At 34.9% G+C, this 25,493-nt stretch overlaps 1 protein-coding gene across 3 annotated transcripts in view; it reads right to left on the bottom strand.

The window, feature by feature from the left end:
• Window positions 1-1,239: 1,239 nt before the first annotated feature.
• Window positions 1,240-25,493, bottom strand: part of LOC133242872 (protocadherin-11 X-linked) — an 818,944-nt gene continuing 794,690 nt past the window's right edge. For 2 of the 3 annotated variants that reach the window (XM_061409097.1, XM_061409098.1), the window contains exon 7: window positions 1,240-1,400. In XM_061409097.1, coding sequence (XP_061265081.1) covers window positions 1,273-1,400 — 128 coding nt within the window. In that variant the 3' untranslated portion in view covers window positions 1,240-1,272. Of the gene's footprint in view, window positions 1,401-19,054; window positions 19,178-25,493 lie in introns of those variants that run through there. The other variant, XM_061409099.1, reaches the window with a different exon arrangement.

The following is a 25,493-nucleotide window of genomic DNA, read 5'->3' as shown; positions in this document are numbered from 1 at the left end:
TCTGTATAGTTATGATCAGAACATCTTGACTTTACATCAGAACCACAAATCCATTTCCACAACTATTATATAGATATAGTTGCTAAACAGTATCTATCATAGGATATCTAAAAACTAATGAGAAAGGAAGAGAAAAAAAATGAAAAGTGCATGCAATGCATCCACTTTCACTTGAATAACACATGTAAGTGCTGAATACTCAAGACTTCCATGGGGAATAAAATATTTAGAATCAAATTCTTCAAGCTAGATGATAGTCAAAAATCTGTCATGGATATTAGAACTAATTATATACGGTTGGACAAAGTGTTCATTTGAGTTTTTCTGTAATATCATATGGAAAAGCCCAAATGAACTTTTTGGCCAATCCAATATAAGTTCATGAGAACTATGCCAAAGTAAACATTGAAAAATACATTTAAAATACCAAAAAAATAATAACATATGCTGTTAATATTGATGATATTTGTTAAAATTAAAGAATAAGGGGGAATCTCTTTACATTATAATTTGAATTTTTATGATTAATTTTAGAAAAATTTATTCTCTGAGTACTATTTCCACTTGGTCAAAATATCAATGGACTGTAAACTATATTTTAAAATAAAAGTGCATGAAGTAAAATGAATTATCATCTTAAACAGTAAAATGAAACAATATAATATATCCATCCTGAATTATGAAGTACATAAAGAAATGAGTGCATATACACAGACAAAGCAAATATATTTGGAACATACAAAATATCTTTCAGCATTTAAAAATTTTATCAGCATAATAAAATTATATATATTTTAATGGATTGCTTAAACTCCATATTTAAAGATATTTTTTTTCTGTTGACCATATCTTAAAGTAGCATAAATTTGTGTGTTTAATTTGGCAAAGAAAATCCATATTATTTACAAGCTCACAAAGACTGTTATCTTGGATTATTTTGTTAGGCATGTATACAGCATATATGGTTTACAGATCCTTTTAAATGAAAATACAGAAAAGTGGAATTATATTGTTAATGTACGCTCAGACAACATCCTGAATATGCTTACATTTTCAGAGGAGAAAAATGAATAATTAAATTCATAGGTAATTTGAAAGTAACTATTGTAAGTCAAATAAATGTCTATAGGGTCATGTTAATATCTAAAGGTTGATTATACACAACTCAGAAAAAGTATTCAGTGATATAAGACATACAAATGATTAAATACCTTTCCAAGATATCATTTCACTTAAAAATATTAAAAATGTGTTTGAAGCAAGCAGTTGAAATTACAATGTTTTATGAAAAATGAGAAGGCAGAAATTCTTAAAACAAATTTGTTTTAAAATGAGACATGCACCACGGTTATGATTTGTCTTGATTTTTACTGTACCTTTCTTTAGTCCAGGAATGAAAGCTAAAATGAGAGTTTAGAAAAGTTATATACAATTGAATATATTATTTTATTCCCAATACATTATATTAACTAAATATAAAATTGTAATATATTGCAATATATTTTCAGCTTCATTTTGCATAGAATGTGATGACCGATATATATAAGGTGGAATACTGATAAATCATGAAGTATTTGTCTCCTGTAGTATGTTTTCTAAAATCTGACCAAGCCTATGGTATATGCTGGCCTCTTATGAATTAATGATTGATTCCTCCCCTAGAGGCAATGTATTGTTGAACTTAACATTTTGCAAGAACTCAGTAGATTTTCTAGCTTCTTTGCCTATAATAAAAAATATGGCCCTTTATTTTAATTTCATTTTTATCTCATGGAAACTCTTACAGGAAAAGTATTGACTTTTTAAGGAAAACATTGACCTGACAGGTTGCTTTTCCTCCAAATCTGATGTGGAATAGATGACGGGAAAAAAAAAAAAAAAAATCAACAGACACTAACATTAGATGACCCGACAGAAGTATTTTTCTTGGTTAAGACACATTTTCTACAATATAGCTATTTTCTCTACTAAAATTTCATTTATTTCTCATAACTAGAAATGGGGAATTCAAGATCATTATATCAACACTTGTTATCCAGATAAATTCTGATTGCATTTTTAAGTGACTTCCTTCAAAACACTGTGAGATCATGCTTGATCAAGAACAAATAGCATAGTCTATTTTTAAACAAAATAATTACATATTTATAAACACTTCTATATGTGATGATCTGAACAAATAAATCTCAGATTTATTCTTTGTAAAATTTTAAAGCTAATAGCAAAAATGATTTTCTAGTACATTCAATAACATGAATCTAAAACAAAAAAATTAAACATTTTGAACTTGTTTAAAACCCAATTTGAATAAAATTTGAATATTATAAAATACATATGAAATGGAGAGAAGGAATATGTCAGAGACAGAAAAATAGAAGTGAAAATAATATTTCTATGTATTAATAGGGACTAGAGAGAATTGCACAACATTTTAAGTGTCATTGACATATATATTGTAAATTTATTTTTCATCATAAGGTATTTAATCTGTAAGCAATGTAATTTAATTGTAGTACAAGCTGAAACAGAAAGGAAAAAAATATAGCAGTGATTTCACAAGACACTTCAGGTAGGATTGATCTTCAAAATAATATCCCCCAACCCTGAACCAGTCAAATAATAGTTCAATCATAAGTCTCTCTTTCCCTCTCCCTCTCTCACACACACACAAAATATTTTTTATTTATTATTGGAGTTAATAATCAATTCCTATAATATATTTTTTAAAAATCCCTTTAATATTTAAATATAGAGTTTTAAATGTACTGGAGAGATAAAGAAAGGCTGCCTTAAGCAGAGAAGTAATAAAGTGCTAGTTTTCATTTTTAAGACTGCAATTTAAATGTGGTCCAGAACTTAGATATTAAAATCCTTTCCAACCTGGTAACTGAAAAGATCAGAAAAAATGTTAATGTGATGCATCTAGACTCAGAATTTCTAAGGGTAAGGAGGTACAAATAAAAGAAGCAAAACAAGTGACATGACAATAATGAAAAATAAAACAAACACATTTTTAAAACCTATTCCAGGAGATATTTAGCTTCCAAGCTGAAAAGTGAAAATTGGTTTATAAACCAGGAAAGTCAAATATAGATCAATTTGCCTTTAAATTCAGGACAATAAGCAGATTCTGAATACAATTTTCAGGACCAACTCTGTAAAGATACTTTAATTCATCACACAAAAAATAGTCAAAAAAGGAAACATTTTCTCCCTCTAAAGCAATATAAGTACTCAGATGCTAAAACAGAAATTAATAGATACATACATTATAATTATGAAAAGTCTAACACAGAATAAAGTCCATTTCCAAATGTATCTTTAAAATTAAATTGCTTCTAAATGCTTAAAAGTTTATCATTGATATTTTTGAAGTATTCACATTCACTGAGATTTTTGAAAGATCAAAATATAAGCTTGGTCCTTACCATTTGAGATACTAGACTCAATGCAAATCACCATGACTGAAACGAATATTTTTGTTAATCCAACCAAAGTTATATTATGAATTATTCTATCATTTATATGTCACTTAAAATTAAATTTTACTAATAAATAAAGTGAATATATCTAACAAGCTAAATTTGCTTTCATCAAGAAAATTATTTTCAGATTATTAAATATTCTGCAATGTATTTAATAATAAATGTATTGATGTATTAATAAATGTATTAATACATTTGAATGCATTGTAGGTATCATTATTTTTCTTACACAAATGCAATAATCATATAACAAACACCCTCTTCCAACAACACAAGAGAAGACTCTACACATGGACATCACCAGATGGTCAACACCCAAATCAGATTGATTATATTCTTTGCAGCCAAAGATGGAGACACTCTATACAGTCAGCAAAAACAAGACCAGGAGCTGACTGTGGCTCAGATCATGAACTCCTTATTGTCAAATTCAGACTTAAATTGAAGAAAGTAGGGAAAATCACGAGACCATTCAGGTATGACCTAAATCAAATCCCTTATGATTATACAGTGGAAGTGAGAAATAGATTTAAGGGCCTAGATCAGATAGATAGAGTGCCTGATGAGCTATGGAATAAGGTTCGTGACATTGTACAGGAGACAGGGATCAAGACCATCCCCATGGAAAAGAAATGCAAAAAAGCAAAATGGCTATCTGGGGAGGCCTTACAAGCTGTGAAAAGAAGAGAAATGAAAAGCAAAGGAGAAAAGGAAAGATATAAACATCTGAATGCAGAGTTCCAAAGAATAGCAAGAAGAGATAAGAAAGCCTTCTTCAGCGATCAATGCAAAGAAATAGAGGAAAACAACAGAATGGGAAAGACTAGAGATCTCTTCAAGAAAATTAGAGATACCAAGGGAACATTTCATTCAAAGATGGGCTCGATAAAGGACAGAAATGATATGGACCTAAGAGAAGCAGAAGATATTAAGAAGAGATGGCAAGAATACACAGAAGAACTGTACAAAAAAGATCTTCATGACCCAGATAATCACGATGGTGTGATCACTGACCTAGAGTCAGACATCCTGGAATGTGAAGTCAAGTGGGCCTTAGAAAGCATCACTACAAACAAAGTTAGTGGAGGTGATGGAATTCCAGTTGAGCTATTGCAAATCCTGAAAGATGATGCTGTGAAAGTGTGGCGCTCAATATGCCAGCAACTTTGGAAAACTCAGCAGTGGACACAGGACTGGAAAAGGTCAGTTTTCATTCCAATCCCAAAGAAAGGCAATGCCAAAAACTACTGCACAATTGCACTCATCTCACACGTTAGTAAAGTAATGCTTAAAATTCTCCAAGTCAGGCTTCAGCAATATGTGAACCGTGAACTTCCTGATGCTCAAGGTGGTTTTAGAAAAGGCAGAGGAACCAGAGATCAAATTGCCAACATCCACTGGATCATGGAAAAAGCAAGAGCGTTCCAGAAAAACATCTATTTCTGCTTTATTAACTATGCCAAAGCCTTTGACTGTGTGGATCACAATAAACTGGAAATTTCTGAAAGAGATGGGAATACCAGGCCACCTGATCAGCCTCTTGAGAAATTTGCATGCAGGTCAGGAAGCAACAGTTAGAACTGGACATGGAACAACAGACTGGTTCCAAATAGGAAAAGGAGTATGTCAAGGCTGTATATTGTCACCCTGTTTATTTAACTTATATGCAGAGTACATCATGAGAAACGCTGGACTGGAAGAAACACAAGCTGGGATCAAGATTGCTGGGAGAAATATCAATAACCTCAGATATGCAGATGAAACCACCCTTATGGCAGAAAGTGAAGAGGAACTAAAAAGCCTCTTGATGAAGGTGAAAGTCGAGAGTGAAAAAGATGGCTTAAAGCTCAACATTCAGAAAACGAAGATCATGGCATCCGGTCCCATCACTTCATGGCAAATAGATGGGGAAACAGTGAAAACATTGTCAGACTTTATTTTTCTGGGCTCCAAAATCACTGCAGATAGTGACTGCAGCCATGAAATTAAAAGATACTTACTCCTTGGAAGGAAAGTTATGACCAACCTAGATAGCATATTCAAAAACAGAGACATTACTTTGCCAACAAAGGTTCGTTTAGTCAAGGCTATGGTTTTTCCTGTGGTCATGTATGGATGTGAGAGTTGGACTGTGAAGCAGGCTGAGCGCTGAAGAATTGATGCTTTTGAACTGTGGTGTTGGAGAAGACTCTTGAGAGTCCCTTGGACTGCAAGGAGGTCCAACCAGTCCATTCTGAAGGAGATCAGCCCTGGGATTTCTTTGGAAGGAATGATGCTAAAGCTGAAACTCCAGTACTTTGGCCACCTCATGCGAAGCGTTGACTCATTGGAAAAGACTCTCATGCTGCCAGGGATTGGGGGCAAGAGGAGAAGGGGATAACAGAGGATAAGATGGCTGGATGGCATCACTGACTCGATGGACATAAGTCTCAGTGAACTCCGGGAGTTAGTGATGGGCGGGGAGGCCTGGCATGGTGCGATTCATGGGGTCGCAAAGAGTCAGACATGACTGATTGACTGATCTGATCTAATCTGATGTGCTTACTTTGAAATATAGTTAAGTTTTTAATATATTTTCTAAATTTTTACTGGAAGAAATATCGTAATTCGTAAAGTAATATAAATAAATAATAAAAATATGAATTACTAGGATTCTTGCACTACAAGGTTTAAATTAAGTAAACATGCAGTTTACAGTAAAAATTGTAGCTCCTCCTTGTCACATAAACATTACAAAAATTTATCATGAAAACAATACCAAAACATGTTCTTTACTCTATACAATCATATTCTATTAGTTCCTTCAAAATATTAGCACAAATGTTTAAATACCCAATATGCACTAGACACGTCTAGCTGAATTTGAGAAAAATATTGATAAATAGATACTGCTTGAATAGCTTAAATGTCAACAGAGCTCACCACAAAATTGATGGTGTTGGCTTAATGTTTGTTGATGAAGTATCAAGCACCAATCTATAACTGCCATTTACTTCAACAAAGGAGTAGTACTTGCAGTTGTTTTATCATGTATACTTTTTTTAAAGTCACAAAATAAAGCTACTTTATCAAAATCTTAAAAGTTCATCATTTTGGAGGTAAATAAGGTTTGGAAACTTGTTTAAAGACATTCATTTGGAGGTAATCAAATATCTTTGCACTATAGTCAACTGAAGGATACTGTTTTCAATAAATATTTAATATTTATTTATTGGATACATCACTATGTCTCAGTACATCACAGTGTTTCTGAAAGAGATGGGACTACCAGATCACCTGACCTGCCTCTTGAGAAACCTATATGCAGGTCAGGAAGCAACAGTTAGAACTGGACATGGAAAAACAGACTGGTTCCAAATAGGAAAAGGAGCACGTCACGGCTGTATATTTGTCACCCTGCTTATTTAACTTATATGCAGAGTACATCATGAGAAATGCTGGGCTGGAAGAAGCACAAGCTGGAATCAAGATTGCCAGGAGAAATATCAATGACCTCAGATATGAAGGTGAAACCACCCTTATGGCAGAAAGTGAAGAGGAACTAAAGAGCCTCTGAAAGTGAAAGAGGAGAGTGAAAAAGTTGGCTTAAAGCTCAACATTCAGAAAACGGAGAACATGGCATCCGGTCCCATCACTTCATGGCAAGTAGATGGGCAAACAGTGGAAACAGTGTCAGACTTTATTTTTGGGGACTCCAAAATCACTGCAGATGGTGATTGCAGCCATGAAAGTAAAAGATGCTTACTCCTTGGAAGGAAAGTTATGACCAACCTAGATAACATATTGAAAAGCAGAGATATTACTTTGCCAACAAAGGTCTGTCTAGTCAAAGCTATGTTTTTTCCAGTGGTCATGTATGCATGATAGTTGGACTGTGAAGAAAGCTGAGCACCAAAGAATTGATGCTTTTGAACTGTGGTGTTGGAGAAGACTCTTGAAAGTCCCATGGACTGCAAGGAGATTCAACCAGTCCATCCTAATGGAGACCAGTCCTGGGTGTTCAATGGAAGGACTGATGCTGAGGCTGAAACCGCAATACTTTGGCCATGTCATTCGAAGAGTTGACTCACTGAAAAAGACTCTGATGCTGGGAGGGATTGGGGGCAGGAGGAGAACGGGATGATAGAGGATGAGATAGCTGAATGGCATCCCCGACTCGATGCACATGAGTTTGGTTGACCTCCAGGAGTTGGTGATGTATAGGAAGGCCTGGCGTGCTGTGATTCATGGGGTAACAAAGAATCGGACATGACTGAGCGCCTGAACTGAACTGAATATAGTGAAAAATCTGATATATCAAGATTCAATTCACCTAAAACCTAATATGTAATATATATTCTAAGTTATTATGGACTATCTTTTGAGGACAGGTTCCTCCTATATTTTCTTATGCCAAGCCACATGGTCATGGAATATAGTAGAATCAGTATATATAATGTACTTAAAAATTGTAATGCCAAATTAATGGGCCAATATCTAGTTTTCTTTGAATAATGTTAATTTTAAAGCATTCTACAAGATGTGCCAAAAGATCCAATTCTTCTTGATGTATAATTCAAATCACCTCAGTGCATCTCCTCTTGATTGCAAAACTATAATAAGCTACAGCATTATTGTACTTATGTAGATTGCATAATGTCTGAACCACAAAATAGAAGTTCAAATCACATTTTCTGTTCATATCATGTGAAACATTAAGGCCACAGATGCAAAAGCTGCAAGGTGATTAGTATAGGGTGTATCTTACTTACAACAAAAGCACTATTGCAAATATACATTTCTCATCTCTGTATATTAAAATTTCTATCCATGTATCTTTTGGGCAAAGAAAAAAAAATCACTGTAATTTTTTTTTAAATATTGTACAGACTTTTCCCAACCTCAAAAACATAAACAGACAAAACTCTCAAGAAAACTGAAACATGAAGAACTCTGAACTTTTCAAGAGAGCAAAAGTGGGAATATAAATGATTTCATAGTTCATTGAAAGGTCCTATCAAGGCCCTAGTTACATTATTTTGAGAAATATATGAAGCAGTTTTGAAAATAATGCAAATATAAATGATCTTGAGAAATTCCAAAAACAGAAGCCTGAGGGCTGGATATATTATTTTTTCATCTGGCAAAGAAAATACAAAAAAATAAATATTTCTGAAATATGTCTCTAAGCTCTCCAAAATGTTTGAGACAATTGCAGCTCTCAAACATTTCACACCTTTTAACACTCAATCTGGAGAAGGCAATGGCACCCCACTCCAGTACTCTTATCTGGAAAATCCCATGGTAGGCTGTAGTCCATGGGGTCGCTAAGAGTTGGACACGACTGAATGACTTCACTTTCACTTTTCACTTTCATGCATTGGAAAAGGAAATGGCAACCCACTCCAGTGTTCTTCCTGGAGAATCCCAGGGACGAAGGAGCCTGGTGGGCTGCTGTCTCTGGGGTCGCACAAAGTTGGACACGACTGAAGAGACAGCAGTGCAGAAGCAGCAACACTCAATCTGTTCTTGAGTGAATGAATTCTAAATTAAGACCATTTTAAAATAGGACATGATGGTGCATCTGGGTTTTTGGTCCATAGAGAAACTGATTTTTAAAGCATGTCACTTTGCTTGATTTAATGCATACAAAATATATGCCTCCAAGGTGTAATACTATACAATTTGTACAGTACTAGAGGATTTAATTTTTAATCTTTTCTTTGTAAAATTTAATATAATTTGCTTTTAATCAGTTTATCCAATTTTAGAAGCTTTATGTGGCTTGTCAACAACCTATATGAGTTGCACACAGAAAAATAAGAGATAAACCTTGATTACATCTGGAGACATGTGCTATAATATAATAAATTTTTTCTTTAAAAAGAAGTTACTTTTTAGATTAAAAAGCTTTTGAAACTTTTCTCTCATATTTTCACCAACCTGTTTGTTCGATAACAAAGTAATTAAAAATTTGCTGTAGTAGGAAGAAAATAGTAGGTAATTAAAATCTCTATATTGCATAAGTGTCCAAGATATCAGGGAATGGCTTTTACTAAAACACTTGAAGTTCATATTTCATTAGTGGAAATCAATTTTGTGAATTCTATAGAGTACTTTGTCATTGTATATATACATATATGCATTTTTAAAAATATTAGGCTCTGCATACCATTTAAGGTACAGGTTAAAGACAAAGATATTTCACTGGAGAAACATTTATGCTATATGAACATCTATATTTATATTATAAATACATTATGGATATTTCTTATTACATATGCATATATATATTTAATATATGAAATAGAAAACCAGGAAAGGATATAGTTAATAAAATAACTATTTCAAAATTATCTGCTTTAATTCTATTTTGGGCAGAGGTTGGTACATTTTCATACACAGAAGCATGGTTTTTAAAAATCCATAAGAAATATGAACTAATTTCTATAAAATTCTACCTTTCACAATCAATCAATATTATATAGTTCTCTAAAACAATGTTCTATTAATTTCACTTTAAAATTCTCTGCAAAATGAGAAAGACAGTGAACATTATCAATTGATGGTATTATTTTTCCCAGTGCATCAATTTAGAGAGATGTATCTGGATGTACTACTTAGAAAATGTGAAATAAACTGGTTACTTTATAATGTATCTCAGTATTTACATATCACATAATTTGCAACTCCCACTGTAGCCCACCAGACTCCTCTGTCCATGATTCTTCAGACAGGAATACTGGAGTGGTTTGCCATTACCTTCTCCAGATCACATATTTAAGGCAAAAATGAAAGAAAAAGTATGGTATTCAAAGTGCCATCTGACTTGATGATTCTGTTTATGAATGTTTTCATCTTCTCATATGCTGTGTCAGCACTTAGGAAGTTGTGATTTCTTGTAATCACAGTGAGTTAATACCAGTTTAATCATAGTACCAAGTTGATATTTTTAAATAATTGGAAATTTTTTGTTTATTTTCTATTTCTTTCTCTCTACATTTTACTGAGACCTCTGTGATGATAGTACAGAACACAAGCTTCGGCAGATTGGCTATTCACATGTTGAATATTAATATTTGCAGAAAGGAGCTAACCTTGAAACAATAGGTCATTTCTAAAAAAAATAGTCTCAGGGTAGTTTTATTTTTTAACTATTTGTAACATTATATGCAAGAAAAAAATGAAAAGTAAATGTGTTGTGCTCAGCAATTCAGTTGTGTCCAACTGTTTGTGACCCCATGGATTGTAACCCCCTAGGTTCCTCTGTCCAAGGGATTATCCCAGAAGGAATACTAGAGTGGGGTGCCATTTCCTACTCCAGGGGATCTTCCTGACTCAGGGATCAAATTTGTATCGCCTGCATCGGCAGGAGAAATCTTTACCACTGAAACGCTTGGGAAGCCGTAAATGTATTGGAAGACCTATATTTCCATTAAGACAGTTAAAAAAAAAGGAAACAAAATCCAAATTCATGTTTGTTTAATATTAAAACAAATATTTTTTTAGATCTAAATCCTTTTAAAATTAAGTGTTTAATGGAAAACCACACATAATTAATATCCATAAGTTTATTTAGTTTTATATTTCAAATGTCAAAGGATCAGTGTTTTTGCCTGGAGAATCCCAGGGATGGCAGAGCCTGGTTGGCTGCTGTCTATGGGGTCACACAGAGTCAGACACGACTGATGCAACTTAGCAGCAGCAAACCTGACATATGGAAATCTGGCTATAGATTTTAGTAGTAAGCAAGATATTTTCCATGTGATGAAACCCTGGGTAAATATTGTGGAGAACTAATCTTTTTAGATGATACATTGATAAATATTTTATGGCAACAAAGAACAAAAAGTAAAAGACAGTGCCACAAAAATGAAAAAGAGAAAAGAAGTAGAAGTAAGTAATTTCAAACTGAATTTAATAAAAGTTTACATGCACAGGAAGAGGAGGAGTATGAAGGATTTATGTTACCAGTCTGACAGATTAATTGACTGCATAAGACATGATAAAATGGTTTTTGAATAAACCAAATGCTATCTGCCTTAGAAATCATTTGCACTTCATGATTAGAAGGCACAGATTCAAAGTAATGACTTTTTGAATACTGAAAATATGAATATTATATTTTTGTATTTTCAAAATAAAAGTATGTCACCTAAGATTAAAATATTGCCTAAGATCTACTTTTTACATAGTAAGAAAGGAAACATATCTTTCATACAGATATACATTTGATTCTGTATTTGCATGAGATCCTAAGAATTAATCTCTCCCTTTACTTAGTTAAGTTTCTTGAGACAAAATGATAATGTTTCTGCTAGTTAGGGTAGGGAACCAACATACAAATTGTGTCAAATATGTAAATTAGCATTGCTAAGAAGCTGACTGAAATTTGGTCTAAGAGAAACTACAACATGACCAACCAAGCCATTTATTTAAAATGTATGCCAATCCTATAATCCTCTAATGCTCATTACACTCAGATGAACCATTATGACACAGAATGTGTAAGAAGGGACATTCTACAATATTCTTTCTAGCCCCTGATCCCTAACTAGCAGTATTTTCCTGTTTTGTTTCTATGCTTGTACCAAATCATGCAGAGAAGTAACCAGTGTTCACTCATTTTGCACAGTTAAAACTCACTGAAAAAATTCTAAAAGTGATTCTACAGTATTTTCTTAAATAAAACAAAATAAAATTAAATTTGTATTTGTATTTCATTAAATTAAATTCAAGTTTTGTAAGTACTTTTGTTTGTAAAAATTAAAGGGAAATTTTGTAATTAAATTAAATATCCAAACCACAATGTATGTTTCTAATAACAGAGCAATCTGATCTTTTCCCTGTAATTTGAAACATTATATCTGAATTTCAAATGTGAAGTGAAAGATAAACATACTCATATTTTAAATAATAAATACTACTTGATCTAAATAAGGTCTAAGAATAGAGTGCTTTTCCTACTAAAAGTTGTTTTGTTTTGCTTTTTTTTTTTTTTTACAATACAGATTTTTCCTTCAGATTGACTAAGTTAAATAGGGATTTGATATGTGGTTTTGAACTAAATATGCATACATTTCTATTTTTTTAAACTTTATTTCCTATAAACAAAGCTAATCCATCATTCAGAGACCCAGGTTTGATCCCTGGGTGGGGAAGATCCCCAGAGAAAGGAATGGCAATGCACTCCAGTATTCTTGCTTGGAGAATTCCATGGACAGAGGAACCTGGCTGGGCTACAGTCCATGGGGTCACACAAAGTTGGACACACTGAGCAACACACACACACATATTTTCAACATTACACCATATATGGTTATCAATAAACTCCAAAGACCCATCATAAAACTCTTTCATTTTGAAAAATTGGCACTTTCAAGAATGAACACAAGCCATTCCCAGCTATCATTTCACTCTTTAGTTCAAATAATTTAAATGAGATACATTAGAAAGAAGATATAATTCAAAATTAACTATATAATCTAAATCAATAACTTTAGGAGTCATAAACATATAATAGAATGCAATCCTAACACTAATAAATAAACATGGTGACATTAAATTTAAAATATTGATAAATATGTGTAAATTCTTGACCAAAAATGTCTCAAAGAACAAATACGTTACATAAGTGAAATGATTTTCATGCCATGCATAATCAAAATCCAAACATATTCTGGGGCAAAAAATATACATTTATGAGCATGTAGTAATTTATTAATAAATTCTCTCACAATACTTTTGGTCAAATATTTTTTTTGTTTGTTTAAGGCTAACATGCAATTGTCTATTTAGGAGAAGCTTACACAAAGAGTAACCTAAAATAGTGTCTGACATGGTTAAATCTTTGACAAATATTTGTCAAGTGAATGAAAACTTGTTGAAACATTTGAATGTCAGTATGCCACAATCACCCTGTGACACTAATTCTAGCTAAGTGAAAATTAACAAAACAAAATCTAAGGATGAAAGATAAAATTCTGTAGTATATGCTTGTATCTAACCCATTTCTCACATTTTTCTGACAAATTTTCTAAATGGCCTTTTTGTCAGACTTCTGTATAATGTATTTCTGTTGTAATGAACATCCTTCTGTGTCACTACTTTGGTTTACAAAATCATGGGTACTCCTCCAACTAAAGCTTCTGGAACCTTATGTCCTCTATGATTTTTAATCTTAAAAGAAGAAAGAAAACTGTTTTCTGACTCTATTTAGGCTGAATTCCCAAATCTGAAATACCAAACAAAACATCTATAATATTCTTTAGACCAAAAAAATTTATCGTTTATTATGTTTCAGGTCTTGTTATGTGTTGAGAAAACTTTTGTTAAAAAAAAAGAAAGAAAGAAATGTTCCCAGGTCACCTGGCACTTATATTCTATTGAAAAATATGTATGTAATGGAAGATATGCTGATGTACAGCCCTCTATTTAGCACTGTTGAACGTTTTGTCCTTCTAGCATTGTTTTGCTGTCTAAACGGCTTAACCACAGTGAGTTGCTTTAAAATGACCAAGCTAGGTGTCAGTTTACTATAGGTGATTGATCCAAATTATCTCTACAGATCACAGAAAATCAGCTCAATGGAACTATTATTGGTACTTTAAATTTTAGAATATGATAAAACACCTAACTCGTTGTCTCCATACATAACTATATCTATATAGCAAGTAGGTTGTAATCATTTAAAATATTAATATTACAAAGGTCAAAAAACTACAGTCCATGCAAATTTCACCTGAATTACCGTACTTGAAATCACTTTACAAATCTTAAGTTTGAGACTAAATATATTAAATACTATTTCAAAAAAGAAATGCCTTCTTTTTTTTCAAGGACATCTAAACTCTAGATTGTATCAGAAATAATTTACGATACAATAGGGAAATGTTTAAAAGATGCTATATGTAGTACCACAAAATAGAAAAAGTATTTCTTTCTGTTGACTAAACAGTTGGGGTGATTCCATTTTATGATTTTTTAATTTGATGGCAGTTTTAAAGTATCTAAATTTGACAACTGAGTAGAAAGATCATGGATTCAGTTTTCAAATATCTATAACTACACTCCTTACTTGATACATAACCTCTATTGACAAAGTATTTTGTAATGTCAATACATATTTATATTTTAAATAACTGAGACAAGAGTTCACTATCTTGTATTTTCATAAAGTAATGTTAATTAGGACCAGATTCAGAATATATTTCATAACTGTATTTTCTATCACTTCTATATACTGCATCTTTGTGGCATGCAGGAGTACAAATCAGATGTTTATTACAAAGCAAGAAAACTAAGTCATTTCTCTAGTTTCCATTGACTTAGCAATCAAGGAAGTCACTTGGTCTTTATCATTAATGTATAATCCCCATTTTAATATTTAATACTGCATAAGATGTATCATTACCGGTCACATTTTTAAGATAGATCTAAAAGAGGAACTTCTGTACCCCAAATGCAATTATAAATATTGATATCTCTATAAATATTCAACAATTATAATTCTATATGGGTCATTCCCTAAGTAAGTCAAGGAACTTATAAAAGCGGGACAGAGATAATAACAAAAACAAGGATACAGAAGTAAAAGAAGGAAGACATATAAATGCCCCAAGTAATATCTCATAATATTATCTATATTTTGCTTTGCTTTTAGATCATCTCAGTTTTGAACCATAGTGTTCAAACAGCATTTCTATACACGCTGTCAGGATGAAATCATCTTTGTTCCCACAGGAAGTTTCTACTGTGCATGTTAAAGAACTCACAAAATGAGTGATTAAATCTACCCAAGCTTACAAAACTGCTAATTTCTGGATTCAGACAATCTGATCCTGATGTTTATATTCTTTGTTTTGTTAAATATTTTGTTTAACCAAATGTATCTATACATGAATCAGACTGTAGTCCCCTAGGCTCCTCTGTCCACGAAATTTCTCAGACAGGAATACTGGAGTGAGTTGCCATTTCCTTCTCCAGGGGATCTTCTTGATTCAGGGATCTAACTCACATCTCCTGCATTGGCAGAGAGATTCTTTACCACTGAGCCCCCAGGGAAGCCCATACATATCATACACAGATAATATTAACATACAATAGAATTCACATATTCATGTGTGATAAAAATAATTTTACCTGTTCTTCAGCTTTCATATCAGTTCTATGAATGCTCTCAGATTCATAAAAATGTTATGATATAACTAGCAGATGAAACTCTAATATCCATTTAAATAAATGCTGATTACCTCCCTGTTTCCTTTATTTTGAGAATTTTAAAATCATTGAATTTAGCCCAAGAATTTGACATGATTAAAAGGATAATTTTGTTTTTCATCTGTCTTGTAAAGTATTTTATGATTCTCAAAGAAATAATGTTAAACAGATGACCATAAACAAAAGGGAAAGGCTACCCACTCCGGTATTCTGGCCTGAAGAAATCTATTGACTGTATAATTTGTGGGGTCGCAAAGAGTCGTACACAACTGAGTGACTCTCATTTTCACTTCACTTTAAAACAAATTCCAGTGCCAGAAATTTTTGGCTCTTAATCAAATTAATTACTGTTAATCAAGCTTCTTTGCTTTTCTTATCATGAAGGCTTTTCTGTTATATTTAGCTTAACAACGTTTTGAGAATATGCCTCCTTAGAAAATATATTTTCTTACCTCATGACAAAAAGAACTGATGGAATCAAAGATAAAAACTTTAGCTTCATTTGTGTGTGTGTGTGTGTGTGTGTGTGTATGTGTGCATGTTAGTTTCTTAGTTGTGTCCAACTATTTGTGACCCCATGGACTGTAGCTCACCAGGATCCTCTGACCATGGAATTTTCCAAGCAAGAATAATGGAGGAGGTAACCGTGCTCTTCTCCAGGGAATTTTCCAAACCCAGACATCTAACCTGGGTCTATTGTATTGCAGGCAGAATTTTTTTTTTTTACAGCCAGAGCCACGAGGAAAGCACCTCCTTCATTTTTCAGTCAGTTGTGTTGCCCAGTCATGTCCAACTATTTGCAACCCCATGGGCTGCAGCATGCAGTCCCTGTCTTTACCAACTCCTCGTCCTTTACCAACTCCTGGGGCTTGCTCAAACTCATGTCCATTGAGTTCATGATGCCACCCAAAATCTCATTCACTGTAGTACACTTCTCCTCCTGCTTTCAATCTTTCCCAGCATCAGGGTCTCTTCTAATGAGTCAGTTCTTCACATCAGGTGGCCAAATTACTGGAGGTTCAGCTTCAGCATCAGTCTTTCCAATGACTATTCAGGACTGATTTCCTTTAGGATTGGCTGGTTTGACCTACTTGCAGTCCAAAGGAGTCTCAAGAGCCTTCTTCAACACCACAGTACAAAAGCATCAATTCTTTGGCACTTAGCTTTTTTATGGTCAAACTCTCACATGCATACTTTGCTACTCAAAAAACTATAGCCTTGACTATATGGACCTTCATCAGCAAAATTAATGTCTCTGCTTTTTAATATGTTGTCTAGGTTGGTCATAACTTTTCTTCCAAGGAGTAAGCACCTTTTAATTTCATGACCACAGTCACCATCCGTAATAATTTTGGAGCCCAAGAAAATAATGTGTGTCAATGTTTCCATTGTTTCCCCATCTATTTGCCATGAAGTGTTGGGAACAGATGCCATGATCTTAGTTTTCTAAATGTTGAGTTTTAAGCCAGCTTTTTCACTCTTCTCTTTCAGTTTCACCAAGAGGCTTTTTAGTTCTTTGCTTTCTGCCATAAGGGTGGTGTCATCTGCATATCTGGGGTTACTGATATTTCTCTCAGCAATCTTGATTCCAGCTTGTGCTTCATCCAGCCTGGAATTTCACAGGATGTACACTGCATATAAGTTAAATAAGCAGGGTGACAATATACAGCCTTGACATACTCCTTACCCAATTGGGAACCAGTCCCTTATTCCATGTTCTAACTATTGCATCTTGACCTGCATACAGATATCTCAGGAGGCAGGTAAAGTGCCCTGATATTCCCATCTCTTGAAGAAATTTCCACAGTTTGTTGTGATCCAAACAGTCAAAGGCTTTGGCATAGTCAATAAAAAAGAAGTAAATGTTTTTCTGGAATTATTTTGCTTTTTCTATGATGCAACAGATGTTGGAAATTTGATCTCTGCTTCCTCTGCATTCTCTAAAACCAGCTTGAATATCTGGAAGCTCTTGGTTCATGTACTGTTGAAGCCTGGCTTGGAGAATTTTGAGCATCACATTGTTAGCATGTGAGATGAGTGTAATTGTGTCATAGTTTGAACATTCTTTGGTATTACCTGTCTTTGGGATCAGAATGAAAACTGACCTTTTTCAGTCCTGTGGCCACTGTTGAGTTTTCCAAATTTGCTGGCATGTTGAGAGCAGCACTTTAACAGCATCATCTTTTAGGACTTGGAATAGCTCAACTGGAATTCCATGATCTTCACTAGGTTTCTTCATAGTGATGCTACCTGAGGGCCACTTGAGTTCACACTCCAAGATGCCTGTCTCTAGGTGAGTAATCACACCATCATGGTTATTTGGGTCATTATGATCTTTTTTGCATAGTTCTGTGTATTTTCGCCACCCCTTTTTAACACCTTCTGCTTCTGTTATGTCTATCATTTCTGTTTTTTATTGTGTCCTTCTATGAAAGACAGTTATGACCAACCTAGACAGCATATTAAAAGGCAGAGACATCACTTTGTCAACAAAGGTCTGCCTAGTCAAGGCTATGGTTTTTCCAATAGTCATGTATGGATGAGAGAGTTGGATTATAAAGAAAGCTCAGTGCTGAATAATTGATGCTTTTGAACTGTGGTGTTGGAGAAGACTCTTGAGAGTCCCTTGGACTGCAAGGAGATACAACCAGTCCATCCTAAAGGAGATCAGTCCTGGGTGTTCATTGGAGGGACTGATGTTGAGGCTGAAAATCCAATACTTTGGCCACCTGATGCAGAGAGCTGACTCATTTGAAAAGACCCTGATTCTGTGAAAGATTGAGGGCAGGAGGATAAGGAGACGACAGAGGATGAGATGGTTGGATGGCATCACTGACACAATGGATATGGGTTTGGGTGGACTCCAGGAGTTGGCTCTGGACAGGGAGGCCTGGTGTGCTACAGCTCATGGGCTTATAAAGAGTCAGATACAACTGAGTGACTGAACTGAACTGAACTGATGTATGAAATGTTCCCTTAGTATCTGGAATTTTCTTGAAGCAATCACTAGTCTTTCCTATTCTACTCTTTTCCTCTATTTCTTAGCATTGATCATTGAGGAATGCTTTATTATCTCTCCTTGCTATTCTTGGAACACTGCATTCAGATGGGTGTATCTTTCCTTTTCTCCTTTGCCTTTCACTTCTCTTCTTTTTTCAGCTATTTTTAAGGCCTTCTCAGACAACACTTTTGCCTTTTTGCATTTCTTTTTATTGGGGATGTTTTGATCATTGTCTCCTGTACAATGTCAGGAAACTCTGTCCATAGTTCTTCAGGCACTCTGTCTATGAGATCTAATCTCTTGAATCTATTTGTCACTTCCATTGCATAATCAATCTTAAGAGATTTGATTTAGGTCATACCTGAATGGTCTAGTAGGTTTCCCTCCTTTCTTCAATTTAAGTCTGAATTTGGCAATAAGGAGTTCATGATCTGAACCACAGTCACGTCCCAGTCTTGATTTTGCAGACTGTTTAGAGCATCTCCATCTTTGGCTGCAAAGAACATAATCAGTCTGATTTCAGTATTGACCATCTGGTGATGTCCCTGTGTAGAATTATCACTTGTATTGTTGGAAGAGGGTGTTCTCTATAACCACTGTGTTCTCTTGGCAAAACTCTTTTAGCCTTTGCCCTGTTGCATTTTGTTCTCCAAGTTCAAACTTGCCTGTTATTCCAGGTATCTCTTGACTTCCTACTTTTGTATTCCAACCCTTTATGATGTAAAAAACCTCTTTATTTGGTGTTAGAAGGTCTTGTAGGTCTTGATAGAACAATTCAACCCCAGATTCTTCATCATTAGTGGTTGGGGCATAGACATGGGTTACTGTGATATTGAATGTTTTGCCTTGGAAATGAACAGAAATCATTCTGTAGTTTTTGAGACTGCCGAAGTACATTTCAGACTCTTCTGTTGACTATGGGGGATAATCCATTTCTTCTAAGGGATTCTTCAGTTCAGTTCAGTCACTCAGTCGTGTACGACTCTTTGCGACACCATGAATTGTAGCACGCCAGGCCTCCCTGTCCATCACCAACACCCAGAGTTCACTCAAACCCATGTCCATCGAGGCGGTGATGCCATCCAGCCATCTCATCCTTTGTCGTCCCCTTCTCCTCCTGCCTCCAATCCCTCCCAGCATCAGGGTCTTTTCCAGTGAGTCAACACTTCGCATGAGGTGGCCAAAGTATTGGAGTTTCAGCTTCAGCATCAGTCCTTCCAATGAACACCCAGGACTGGTCTCCTTTAGGATGGACTGGTTGGATCGCCTTGCAGTCCAAGGTAGTCTCAAGAGTCTTCTCCAACACCGCAGTTCAAAAGCATTAATTCTTCGGTGCTCAGCTTTCTTCACAGTCCAACTCTCACATCCATACATGACCACAGGAAAAACCATAGCGTTGACTAGATGGACCTTTGCTGACAAAGTAATATCTCTGCTTTTCAATATGTTATCTAGGTTGGTCATAACATTCCTTCCAAGGAGTAAGCGTCCTTTAATTTCGTGGCTACAATCACCATCTGCAGTGATTTTGGAGCCCCCAAAAATAAAGTATGACACTGTTTTCACTGTTTCCCCATCTATTTCCCATTAAGTGATGGGACCAGATGCCATGATCTTCGTTTTCTGAATGCTCAGTTTTAAGACAATTTTTTCACTCTGCTCTTTCACTTTCATCAACAGGCTCTTTAGCCTCTCTTCACTTTCTGCCATAAGGGTGATGTCATCTGCATATCTGAGGTTACTGATATTTCTCCCACCAATATTGATTTCATCATGTGTTTTTTCCAGTCTAGCGTTTCTCATGATGTATTCTGCTTATAGGTTAAATAAGCAGGGTCACAATATACAGCCTTGACATACTCCTTTTCGTATTTGGAGCAAGTCTGTTGTTCCATGTCCAGTTCTAACTGTTGCTTCCTGACCTGCATATAGGTTTCTCGAGGCAGGTCAAGTGGTCTGGTATTCCCATCTCTTTCAGAATTTTCCACAGTTTATTGTGATCATACAGTAAAAGGCTTTGGCATAATCAATAAAGCAGAAATAGATGTTTTTCTGGAACTCTCTTGGAACTTAAATGGTAAATGATTGGAAGGCATTTTTTAAGTTTTTCTGTTTAAATCCTGTTTCTCCAATTAACCTACACATTTATTCCACTGGATAATTTAGCAAAAATACCACTTTCAGGCTCTATTCCAAGAGTAAATGATAACATTTGCCTGGAGTGGTACCTGGTGTCAATATAACTTTTTTTTGTTTTAACGGTGGTAACATGTGTGTGTGTGTGTGTGTGTGTGTGTGTGTGTGTGTATAATATATTATATGAAAATTTACTGAAAAAATAATCTCCATAGTAAGATCCCATAGGTGATCCATCTACACATGCGAATTTGAGATGCATTCATTTTAACTACTCTAAAAATCATTCATATGTACTTTTTTCATTTAAAGCCTTATGGAACAACAGACTGATTCCAAATAAGAAAACGAGTTCATCAAGGCTGTATATTGTCACCCTGTTTATTTAACTTATATACAGAGTATGTCATGAGAAATGCTGGACTGGAAGAAACATAAGCTGGACTCAAGATTGCTGGGAGAAATATTAATAACCTCAGATATGCAGATGACACCACCCTTGTGGCAGAAAGTGAAGAGGAACTAAAAAGCCTCTTGATGAAAGTGAAAGTGGAGAGTGAAAAAGTTGGCTTAAAGCTCAACATTCAGAAAATGAAGATCATGGCATCCGGTCCCATCACTTCATGGCAAATAGATGGGGAAACAGTGGAAACAGTGTCAGACTTTATTTTTGGAGGCTCCAAAATCACTACAGATGGTGACTGCAGCCATGAAATTAAAAGATGCTTACTCCTTGGAAGGAAAGTTATGACCAACTTAGATAGCATATTCAAAAGCAGAGACATTACTTTGCCAACAAAGGTCCATCTAGTCAAGGCTATGGTTTTTCCTGTGGTCATGTATGGATGTGAGAGTTGGACTGTGAAGCAGGCTGAGCGCTGAAGAATTGATGCTTTTGAACTGTGGTTCAAAAGCTGAAGACTCTTGAGAGTCCCTTGGACTGCAAGGAGATCCAACCAGTCCATTTTGAAGGAGATCAGCCCTGGAATTTCTTTGGAAGGAATGATGCTAAAGCTGAAACTCCAGTACTTTGGCCACCTCGTGCGAACAGTTGACTCATTGGAAAAGACCCTGATGCTGGGAGGGATTGGGGGCAGGAGGAGAAGGGGACGACAGAGGATGAGATGGCTGGATGGCATCACGGACTCCATGGACGTGAGTCTGAGTGAACTCCGGGAGTTGGTGATGGACAGGGAGGCCTGGCGTGCTGCCATTCATGTGGTCACAAAGAGTCAGACACGACTGAGCGACTGATCTGATCTGATCTGATCTGATCTACGATTAAAGGTTGGTGCAGCTGTTAGGTAGCAGTCAAGTAGCTATGATGGATATACACAAACTGCAAACAAACTTCTTTAGACATTAAATTCATGAAATGTAATGACTTTTCATCAAAATTTCAGTTTAGATATGTAAGTATAGTGTTAAATTTGATTGATATTTGCCATAATCGATGTCCTACTTTGATATAGCAAGTATGCTAACATTAATGAATTAAAAACTCTTTTGACAGATTTCTGCTTAACCAGTTCATTGGTCAAACAAAGTTTATTTTTAGTTTCCATTGAATAAAACATATTGACTTTTGACCTCTATAAGCTGTATGTACCTAATTAGGATGCTGCAACTTCCATTTACTTTTTTGCTGCCAAAATGTGTTTTATGCTTAGGAAAAGTTAGATATGTGTTCACAGACATGCTAATATCACTCCACTTGCTATTAAATTTTTTTCATTTAATTAAAATTTTATGCTAACTAGTACAATATGAATATAAAATAATTGCTTCAAAGAAGATCAAATTGAACTTTTCAGAAAGAGTTATAAAGGGCAATGTTCACTAAAATGTGTCAGAGAATTATGTCTAAGTAACAAAAGAGCAGAAGATTCAGAAAATTTACTATAAAATTTAGTATTTTAAAGCGTTTCAAGACTGCTAAATACACATTGTATTTCATGGGATTCAAAACTGGACGTTGCAGAGTATGTATTATGGGTGTGGTTTGTGTAATAAAGATGATGCTTGACTCTATCCAGTGTATGACTAATCAGTGAACATACATGTAAAGAAAAGGCAAAAGCCGTACTTCAAATAATGGAAGGTAAATGTGCACTTCTTTGTTTCAACTATCTATGAATCACATATATTTAAGGTAGGGCTTCCCAGGTGGCACCACTGTTAAAGAATCTGTCCACCAATGCAGGAGATGCAAGAGACAAGGGTTTTATCCTTGGGTCAGGAAGATCCCCTGGAGGAGGAAATGGCAACTCACTCCCTTATTCTTGCCTGGAAAATCCCATGGACAGAGGAGCTTGAGGGCTACATTTCATAGGACTGCAAAGATTCAGACACAACTGAAGCCACTTTAAGCATGCGCGCACACACACACACACACACACACACATGTTCTTATAAATAAAAGTCTTCTAAACACAATTTGTTAATCTTATCAATAAAATTTAGCTCTAATTTCAGGTTTTTGTAGTTTAATTCTCAGTGTGTACATGAATGTACATGTATGTGGAGAAAGTTTTCCGAATGATCTGAGATGGACACAAAATACATTTATCTTCACCATTTCAGAAACTCAATAAGGAGTTATTTATTTCTGTATTTATTTTTTAATCAATTTATTTATTTTAATTTGTGGGTAATTTCTTTATAATATTGTGATGGTTTTTGCCATATATTGACATGAATTACACACGGGTGCACATGTGTCTCCCCATCCTGAACTGCCTCCCATCTCCCTCCCCACCCTCTCCTTCTAGGATGTCCCAGAGCACGGACTTTGAGTGCCCTGCTTCATGCATCAAACTTGCACTGGTCATTTATTTTACATATGGTAATATACATGTTTCAATGCTATTCTCTCAAATCATCCCACCCTCCCCTTCTCCCACAGAGTCAAAAAGTCGGTTCTTTCTATTTGTGTTTCTTTTTTTTTTTTCTGATTTTATTTTATTTTTAAACTTTACATAATTGTATTAGTTTTGCCAAATATCAAAATGAATCCGCCACAGGTATACATGTGTTCCCCATCCCGAACCCTCCTCCCTCCTCCCTCCCCATACCATCCCTCTGGGCCGTCCCAGTGCACCAGCCCCAAGCATCCAGCATTCTGCATCGAACCTGGACTGGCAACTCGTTTCCTACATGATATTTTACATGTTTCATTGCCATTCTCCCAAATCTTCCCACCCTCTCCCTCTCCCACAGAGTCCAAAAGACTGTTCTAGTTAGACCTAATTGATATCTATAGGACATTTCATCCCAAAACAATGAATTTCACCTTTTTCTCAAGTGCACATGGAACCTTCTCCAGGATAGATCACATCCTGGGCCATAAAGCTAGCCTTGGTAAATTCAAAAAAATAGAAATCATTTCAAGCATCTTTTCTGACCACAATGCAGTAAGATTAGATCTCAATTACAGGAGAAAAACTATTAAAAATTCCAACATATGGAGGCTGAACAACACACTGCTGAATAACCAACAAATCACAGAAGAAATCAAAAAAGAAATCAAAATTTGCATAGAAACGAATGAAAATGAAAACACAACAACCCAAAACCTGTGGGACACGGTAAAAGCAGTCCTAAGGGGAAAGTTCATAGCAATACAGGCACACCTCAAGAAACAAGAAAAAAGTCAAATAAATAACCTAACTCTACACCTAAAGCAACTAGAAAAGGAAGAAATGAAGAACCCCAGGGTTAGTAGAAGGAAAGAAATCTTAAAAATTAGAGCAGAAATAAATGCAAAAGAAACAAAAGAGACCATAGCAAAAATCAACAAAACCAAAAGCTGGTTCTTTGAAAGGATAAATAAAATTGACAAACCATTAGCCAGACTCATCAAGAAACAAAGGGAGAAAAATCAAATCAATAAAATTAGAAACGAAAATGGAGAGATCACAACAGACAACACAGAAATACAAAGGATCATAAGAGACTACTATCAACAATTATATACCAATAAAATGGACAACGTGGAAGAAATGGACAAATTCTTAGAAAAGTACAACTTTCCAAAACTGGACCAGGAAGAAACAGAAAATCTTAACAGACCCATCACAAGCATGGAAATTGAAACTGTAATCAAAAATCTTCCAGCAAACAAAAGCCCCGGTCCAGACGGCTTCACAGCTGAATTCTACCAAAAATTTAGAGAAGAGCTAACACCTATCCTGCTCAAACTCTTCCAGAAAATTGCAGAGGAAGGTAAACTTCCAAACTCATTCTATGAGGCCACCATCACCCTAATACCAAAACCTGACAAAGATCCCACAAAAAAAGAAAACTACAGGCCAATATCACTGATGAACATAGATGCAAAAATCCTTAACAAAATTCTAGCAATCAGAATCCAACAACACATTAAAAAATCATACACCATGATCAAGTGGGCTTTATCCCAGGGATGCAAGGATTCTTCAATATCCGCAAATCAATCAATGTAATACACCACATTAACAAATTGAAAAATAAAAACCATATGATTATCTCAATAGATGCAGAGAAAGCCTTTGACAAAATTCAACATCCATTTATGATAAAAACTCTCCAGAAAGCAGGAATAGAAGGAACATACCTCAACATAATAAAAGCTATATATGACAAACCCACAGCAAACATTATCCTCAATGGTGAAAAATTGAAAGCATTTCCTC

This window comes from Bos javanicus, chromosome X, assembly GCF_032452875.1.
Source record: "Bos javanicus breed banteng chromosome X, ARS-OSU_banteng_1.0, whole genome shotgun sequence".
NCBI classification, from domain to species: Eukaryota; Metazoa; Chordata; class Mammalia; order Artiodactyla; family Bovidae; genus Bos; species Bos javanicus.
The sequence above is the reverse complement of the archived record's forward strand: the minus strand, read 5'-3'. Positions and strand labels throughout refer to the sequence as shown.